The 9,172-nt window shown below is 42.3% G+C and overlaps 1 protein-coding gene across 1 annotated transcript in view; it reads right to left on the minus strand.

Moving 5' to 3' along the window:
• Positions 1–9,172, minus strand: part of PRKCA (protein kinase C alpha) — a 148,730-nt gene that overhangs the window by 19,077 nt on the left and 120,481 nt on the right. Inside the window, exons 10-11 of the mRNA XM_085304790.1 lie at positions 3,558–3,701; positions 2,629–2,802 (exon numbers count right to left, since the gene is read on the minus strand). Coding sequence (XP_085160916.1) covers positions 2,629–2,802; positions 3,558–3,701 — 318 coding nt within the window. The remainder of the gene's footprint in view (positions 1–2,628; positions 2,803–3,557; positions 3,702–9,172) is intronic.

Genomic DNA, 9,172 nt, shown 5'->3' on the forward strand with positions numbered 1-9,172 from the left:
TCAAAGAAGCACATAAATACAACAGACATAACAGTACYTATGCATTTATCAGCAAAAAAGTCACTGTTATACTATCATAAAGCTTTTAAGATTATTGGGATTGGCTGTATGTTTCTGGCAAGACCGACAGATCAGGAGATGGAAGCGGAAAGTTTTGTAAAGCCTGCCGAGGGCTGCCCAGGTTTGCCGACTTTCCTGAAGCAGCTTTGCGTATGATTTGTCCAAAGTGTTCCCAGAACTGTTCGTATACAGTCCCATCTGAAAAATCCCTCTCTTAAAATAAATGGGGAAAAAAATGTAAAGATGATTGAAAATTCTTGCCTTGAGGCCACTTCCGATCTTTCAGGTTTTACTTAGGAAGACGGATATATTTTCTGATTATTAAAAGAAGGYAACAAGAAAAGCATTGATAGCGTTTACAAAAGTATCAGGTTATGAGTCTTGAACCTTATAAACTCCAATTTTCAGATGACCACAACAGAGCTGTTCCAAATGACTTAAGTAAAAATACACCATTTACACTCTGCATACAACCTGTATCTTTTATTTAGGTGGCTGAATCTGGACATCTAATTTGAAAATTCTGGTGTGCAACATTATGGTAAAGCTACTTTCTGCAGTTGTAACATGATCCAGATAGTGTACAAGATGCATTACCAGTCTTCCTTCCAACTACAGAAGATAGATCTTTGGCTTCCTCACAATTGCTTTTATTTATTTTGGATAGGATCGTTATCCTGAAATATTTAAATAAAGTTCTGCTCCTATCTTCAGATGGCAAAGAGAATCATTACTGAGATGCTTCAGTTTAACCTCTCCTCCCTCTCTTTCCTTCAGGAGCATTGACTGGAAAAACAAAAAAAGTCTCTAATCTTCCAGTAACTAAGACTGCAGAACATTTACATAAATTTAAATGCTGTGATTTCATTACACGAGTCATGGGCAAAATGATTAATTGGCTGGATCACAACTATAAAACTTAGTTTTTATATAATTGTCGATTACAAAATCCATGGCAACGGAAATGTGGAAGGAAAAAGAGCAGCTAAAAACACTAACAAAAATTCATCAAGTTTTTCTATAGCCACACAGTTTATGTCTTTTCTTCTCTTTCTTATCCAATTTCTCATTTTTATAGCTAATACTAATCCTCCAGAATGCTTCACAGCACCAAGGGCAAATTACTGAACACTACAAAAACATGAAGTAAATGAGGCAAAGGTGTTTGTTAATAACTCATCTAGGTCTTCATGTGGCTCTATTGTTCCTGCATGTGAACATTCAAAAAAATTATTAACGCGAATACAGGAAACACTAGACATTCGTACTTTAGATATTACATTTAAAGGAAGTTGTTGCCCAAAAGAAAGATTAAACAAAGTGTTTTTTCCTTTATGGATGATACTGATTTTTTTGTTATTACTAATGAAGTCATATAAAGATACACATAACTGGAGGGAGATAAAAGTTATTTCTTTTTAGAAGCTCTCACTTTATTAGAGTAATCTTCACATTGTAAATAGAGGCAGGAAAAATATTTTATAAAGCAAAAAAATTCCAAGTGCATTATTCCCACACTTCATGTTTTGCTGAGATTCATCATGTCCTCAAATATCTCACATTCAGGCCTTTTTCTGTTCAGCGATTTGTAGCCGTTACACAGAGTTTGAAAATGTCTCTAACACCACAATCCTCTTGAAATGGTCACAGGATGACATGCTTTATTTGTGGAATATTACAATGTTATTACTTCAAATGAACTGCCTGACGGTTTTTCTTTGATTAAAAAAGAAAAAACTCAATTCAAGAGGTAAGATATATGGAATAGTAATAACTGGAAAAACTGCAACATCTATCTTCTTGCTAGCCCTCAGCTACAACTCTTCATTTCTGGGTTTTGTCATCAGACAGCTACAAGGTGAGACAGGAAGAGCCTTGCTTTCTTGTGAGCAAAGCACTCCAGACTCTTGGGACATCTGGAGACAGTTTGCAAGTGTCCGAGGATCTGCATGTTCACACCAAAAACCCCAAAGCACCCCGAGAATCACCCGCCTCCCACGGGGCTTTCCACATCACCCAAAACCTGGTCGAATTGCACGGTACAGACAAGGACGCTGCCGGGCTGTCAGATTCCTCSGGCACGCTGTCTCTGAGCAACTGCAATAATATGGGGAAATGYCCTTTTCACGTATTTATGGGGAAGGAAACGCTTTCTGCCTTGGCAGGGGTGCCAGAAAACTAAATTAACTCCATCAGTATTGATTCACGACTCATCACCTCTTTATATAATAAGAGTGAGCCATTAAGACTTTACAAATACTACCCTCAGATCCTTTAGGAACCTCTGGGAATCTGGGCCTAAGGCTCTGAGTTAGCAAAGCACACTTATTAAATTTATGATTTAACTCATTGGCCTGYGTGAATTGCTGTATGAAGAAAAATCTTTAAATCTACGGTTTTAGATTAAAAATGTAAGCATGTTTAAAGGCTAAAGATAATTGCATGGGTTGTCTCTTCCTACGTGCAGAAGCCCTATGATATATAGGTTGGATAATAATATTACTGATAAAATCCACAACGATATAGGTGGAAAACATAAAGGTGGCAAGAAAGACAGAGTTCACGTACMACAGTCTGGAAACAAGAATGAAGCTGTGTTAGAAAAGGCGGCTTATCCTGCAGTGCTAGGACTCGTTTTTCAACCATTGTACATTCAACATCATCATCCTGAATCACCACGTCTTTTTTCAGTATCTTGACTGCATAGAGCTCCTCCGTCCCTTTCCTGTCTGCCAGCATCACCTGCACAAAGAGAAACAACAGGGTGAAAATCCTCCTAGCTGCCAAGGAAGGAAGGTGACTCATCCGCCCAAGGAACGTACAAATGGCAACCCAGCCCTTCCTTTTGTTGGTAGAGGCTAACTGAATCGCAGCTCCAGCAACGTCATCGTTACTCTCCCGTTGCCATGAGCTCCACTAGTCATTTCAGGCACAGGCTGCCTGTGAAACCTGGGCCAAGCCTCCTGGGAACTGCAGGCATGTTTCCCAAGGGCTGATAAAATGCGGAGCCCCAGGTGAGTTCTTCGAAAAAGGGCACTTTACAACATAGCTYGCTGTTGAAGTGGCCAGAAAAACAGCAGTCCTTTCTTTTGACTAACAGATTTCACATCAGGCATTTCCCAATATCCGTTCTCACCTATGACGGTGGCTTCTAGAACTGGCAGAGTGACCTAGGTAGTAATGTCAAAACCCTAGATTTGATTTACTTGAAGCTGCCTAGCAGCGAGGATCCGAAAGTCTGAAACTGCTTCTTAGGCGCTGCCTGGCAGGCTGCGGGTGACCCGGAGCGGTGTCCCCCCCGTGGAGCACCCGTCCCGGCCGCAGTCCGCTAGTCCCCCGGGAGCCCCCTGCTCTGCTGTGCAGAAAAAATCCTCCCTCAGAAACGCACATCCTCCTCACACTGAATTTTGCGTCTTCCACAGAGCATTATTCATGCATTATTTCTCAAGAAAAAAGAAGAAAAGAATGCGAGTGGAATACTTATCCCGAATCCTTACTTTTCCAAAGCTCCCCTTTCCAAGAACCATGAGGAAGTTGAAATCTGTGAGCTTCACCCTGTCCAGGTTGTTGGACGGCACACTGGAAACCCTGTCTTCTGTTGGAGTAATGACTTTGTTACCAGCAGGCCCCAGTTTGGCTTTCTGAAGAACACACACACACACACAGACACACACAGAAACAGGGCAGTAAGACGACTGGCCGGGTTTCTTAGCAGAGCGGAGCATTGGGTGAAYGTTACAGCTGTAGGTGACCGTATTGGAAGCGGCATTCGCAGGAGAGAGGCTGCATAACAAAATTGGCAGACACAAATTCAGAGACTCATTCCAACAATACTTTGGACATCATTGAGTGAATTAAAGTGGACAACTGTGTTCATGTATAACCAGATAAAAGCAGATATGCTTATCTGGTTAGCAGAGCAAAACCAAAGCAAAAACCAAAGCCAAAGGAAAAAAAAATCACTTATTTTCATGCCAAAAGCAGGCTTATCTGGTGTTCTTGTTTTGAAATACAAGAAGTGCTCTTTAAAAATGTCATGCTATAATCAACACAGTACTTGAGAATATAAACAGTATTTTTACTACATTCGCTTTTAAAATGTTATATATAAGTCAGTCTGCATAGCAAGAGTTAGGAAATCTTTGACATGCATTAGGAAAAACAACCTCCATTAAAATAAAAACAACATATGGGAATTAATGCAGATGAATATGGCCACTTTCAAACTAGCGTTACAATCAACTTTGATTTTCAATCAAGCGTTGATCTGGAAAAGGGAGGAAGGGAAATGTTACATACTAAAGTTCTGTCTTGGCAAGACAGCCTGGTTTGCAGAAGGTTGCAACAGTCTCAGTATTTCATATGAGACACCACATAATTGCTCAAGTAAGTTGCATTTCAAATCTCAAAGTTAACAGAAGAGAAAACAGTAAGACTCACCAAAAGATAATGCAGGCTGCAACAAAATATCCCTTTTTCCCCCTCAAACTTATCCCATATATCAGCAGAAGCAACCAAGAAGGTTTAATAATAGCATTACTTTGGGATATAAGTGCTTTTTCCCAAATACTTCTTAAATTGGCCCAGCAAATAATCTCTCATGTTTAATTTACTTTGTGCCTTTGACATACGCTTGACGTTTAAGGGTAACTGCTTTTCTCACTACAACGCACAACGACAGTAGTTGTGTATTATCATCACTTCACAGACAAAAAAAATTGAAGTACAGAAACTAAAGTTTACTCGAAATCATCTYGAAAGCTTGGCCTGGAGGATACCTTTGGGAGCTCCACTGGGGACGGGAGGATAAAGACTTTGCCCTGCCCTGGCAAACGTAAAACCTGAAGCATGCAAGGGACGGGAGCGTGCTGCCGCCGCGCCGCAACGCCGCGCGAGCTCGGCGGGGAGGCTCCTCTCGCACCGCTGCACACGCAGCGAGACGCTTATATCCTGCCACAGGGATACGCGCTGGGACCGCTTTGATTATTTATATTTTTTGTCCGCGCAGGAGTTCAGGAGCGGCGGCGCGGGCCCCCCGGCCGCGGCAGACCCCACCGCCGGCACAACCACCCCGGCCCCGGCTTCGGGGGTCCGAGGCTGGCCCAAAGCTCCCTTCCCGGCCACAGCGAAACAAGAACCCCCAAATCCTGACTTTGCACAAGAGGAAAAGGTTTAAACAAGCAGCTTCTCTGGTCTCGCCTTTGATTTTCTCGCACATCGGCTCTCAGACTCAARTTCCCCGTTTTGCTCTGCAAGAAGCAATTTCAACATTCACTTTTCATCGAGCAGGGGAGATCCGGATCAGGCATCCGCTGGACAACACTAGTTTGACTTTTTCTACTTTGAACCCCACTAAGTAGGTGGTCGGCAGTGTTTTCAGAAACAYGCTCCCTGGTCCTTCAGGAGAAGGTCAGCGCTGGGGCGCAGGGAGCAGCGGCGGTGGCAAAGCACCCGCGGGGTGAAACCGTCGCCGTCAAGAGGAGTCTTAAGAYAACACTGAAGAAGCAAGCCGAGGCCTCGCCGCCCCCTCCACGAGCCGCGCAGACGCGCTCCGCCGGCTTCCACCTCCTTCGTAACAGCAGTGTCTCCCATCTCCCATCCAGCTGCTACTAAGGAGGGCTGTTCCGCTCGCGCGTWGCACAGCGTGGGCGACGGCAGAGCAGGCGCGAGCTTACCCCGCCGGCCCTTCGGCCGCGCTGCCGGTCCCGCTTACCCCGCCGCCGTCCCGGCTACGCTGGGCGGCTCCGGGCAGGGCTCGCGGGCCGCGGCGGGCCAGGCGGCGCGGGAGCCTGCTCGCGCTCACGGCGCAGCGCACGGTGCAGACCTGCCTTAAGCATCCCCAGCAAAGCGCAGCCCGCGCGAAGGCCTTCGGCCGCTTTCTGCCTAGAGGTCCGAGGGAAAGAAGCCCGAAAGATCCAGTACCTTTTACCCACTCTCAATAATCATATAAATAATTAAAAATATATATATGTATATATATAGGTGTTATTAATTTCATCTTGAAGTATAAACCTAATCCAGAAACATCTCTTACAAGCTTGAGGGATACTCAGCAGAACTTTGTGACCCGTTCTTACTGATTCTTCATGCTCATGAAGAATTTCTCATGGGCAATAAAACCAGCTGTGATTTTGTCAACAGCTGTATCAAGAGCTTCTTGGCACAGCTACAGCTTGTCTGCACAAGGGTGGTTTCCTTCGCAACGGCTACTACAGACAACTGAGCAACTTCCTCAACGGGCCCAATGACCGTTGCTGCCGAATTAGTAAATTTTGTTGCGCTGAGCCTGAAGAGGCAACAGGTCAGGTTTATTACAGAGGAAACGGCATCATCCCTTATTGCCCCTTTGCAGTAATTTCAGAACTACAAAATCTGTAAATGGAGGTGAGAAACGCTAATGAGCATTAAGAAATACTTTTGATGAATAACTATCCTGCTCAGTCAGATGATACACAACTATTTTTTTTGGCCAAAACAACTGAACGTCTTCCTTTTATTAAAGCTGCAGATTTTAATTACTGTGACCTTCACCCTCCTCTGTCAAAAAAAAGTATATGCAGATCTTAAGATCAGTAAAAATAAGATAACCGAAAACATTTTTGCTTCCAAAACACACTAGATGCTCTTAACCCATAGCAGGCTACGTTTCATAAGCAGGCTGCTCCTCTGTGGATCGGTGTGCAAGGACTTTCAACACCACAGGAGTGAAAGGACTGCACGGTAGCATTCCCCGGATATCTATTTCTAATGCTACAAGTAGAACATCTTGAACTTCCAACTCAACAACTTCAGCAGAGGAGGAGAACTCGACCCAGAATAAGATGCAAGACAGGGGAACTACTCAGAAACTCAACGAATGATTTCTGTTTGTGGCTAAAGGATTAGGAAAGTTGCTCATATTTCTTTAAGTCTCAAAACTAATTTATGTGAAACTCCAGAAAGTCTACGAAGTGAATGTACGTTGTGCCTTAACGCAAGCAATGGGTTAATGTACAGGGAAACATTATTTACTTACAGGGTAAGCAAAGACTTGGGTAAAGTGCATCCCAAAATGTTTAAGGAAACAAATAAAGAGCTGGCTGGAATTCACTTCAGCATCTAGGTTTGGTTTTAACTCACTCTCTAGTAAAATATTTTGTTGGATGAGCCCATTAGAATTGTTTATTGATTATATACAGTGTGATGAATATACACTTATAAATTTTCTTCACATATAGAAAGAATGAGCAAACCTCAGAACCTACAGCTCTACAAAAACTGGCCTAGTTATAATTCTCATTAGAGAAAAAAAAATATCTACTATGCTACTGCATTGATTTCTGGAGCCAATATACAGAACCAAAATGTTTTTGAGTATTAATCCATACAGAGATCCAGTTATGTGTGCCCATTTACGAGACCCAGACTTCTCTAATTACACATCAAAGTATGTACTACATATTTTTGTACTTTTTAAAGAATATTCATCGTGTTAATTAGATTACTACTTAAAGGAGAAGGATAATTGGTACTAATAGTTTTACAGCACAGGTACAACGTATCAAATAATTTCCTTACATCATCAGCATTTCCTGATGTTCATATTTTTTGATATTAGCTTCCACGTATCATTATCACACAGCTACAGCATAAAGAGGTAATCAAGTAACTACACTGATGCAAAAAGTTACTTACATAGATACACAAAAATAGATAACATACATATATCCTTTGAAAAATAAAAACTACCTACTTCTAAATGATTCTAAACAGTTTGTGTTGTTTTATCTGGAAATGACTCATTTACTTTGTTAGGGTCACTCAAGTCTGTAGGATCTCCTTTTCACAGCCATGTCCTGTGGGAAGCTCGCTCACCCCTGCACCTGCTAACACCACTCATGGATGAAGTCCTGGAAGATTTTTAACCCCTGTGTAGAATCATGCACATATGCCTATAGATTAAGAAACTTCAAAAGATTACTGCAAATGGCACTCTATAGCATAAAATTGAATTGCTTCTCTCAATTCAGAAATGTTAATTTCTTGCTCTAATACGGATGGGAAATAATTTGCTGATAAGATACTTTGCTAGAAAAAACACAGTTCCTCAGCTTTTTGCATACCTTAACCTGCGGGAGCATTGTCTTTTCATGTAAGGTACAATTTTTATCTCCTACCTCAGATGGGGAATGACAAATGAAATTTGTTGCTACGATACAGTCAAGGAGAGGAACACAATAAAAATAAATAGACTAAAGGAAATATTACATTACTGATGCCTTTTAATTTGCATAAATGAGGCGTAGAAGCACTGAGCATTACCCTGTCTCTTACCGCTGCACCCCAGGACAGGCTGTGGTGAATAGCTTTACTGCTTATTAGGAGGGAAGAAAACCTGCATGAGGTCTCTGCTCTGTTAAGGCCAGTTTAAGCACTCACCACAGCACAGACTGCCTAGGGCGCTTGCTGCACCGGCCTGGGAGCTTCTGCTCCCCGGAGACGGTGCTGTCAAACGTGCCCAGATCTCTGGGGATCTTGCACTGGCCCATCGTGTCCTCTTCAAGTTCTGGTATTACAAACAACCTGAGAAATGTACTTTCTCATGTTTGTTTTTCTAAACAAACCCATGGCAGTGATCCTGAATGGGAGCAAACAGGTTTTCTTACAGTTGGATCAGGCTAGAAAAAAAGGAATGATATGGCCAAATGCTTCCTGGGAGAGGAAAATCTGACCGGAGAAAGAAGCAGCTCACCAGAAATGGCCCACTGGTTGCTATCCTAGAGGAAGGCATATTAAGTAAAAAAGCAGGTCTAATACAATTACTAAAATATTCCAGATCATCTTCTGACCTATTCATCCTTACAGCATCATACGCATCACATTTCAAGCATTTCACAGATTYATATACAGTAGGGATGTGTACAATATCAGCAATCTCATAACTTGCTTAAATTTGCCCACTTCTCAATTCTCTCAGTATACTGCACACCATTTTTATGTCTTCGACAACGAAGAATTACTTTGATTTTCAGAAAGACAGTATTGGGCCTCTTCTTAGCATGACTAAAGTTGCAATAGCAGAATCCTACTTGAATCCACACATTTTTATTTACTGACATCAAAACTTGCTGAC

This window comes from Rhea americana, unplaced genomic scaffold, assembly GCF_003343005.1.
Source record: "Rhea americana isolate MKP2758 unplaced genomic scaffold, rheAme1 scaffold_21, whole genome shotgun sequence".
NCBI lineage: Eukaryota > Metazoa > Chordata > Aves > Rheiformes > Rheidae > Rhea > Rhea americana.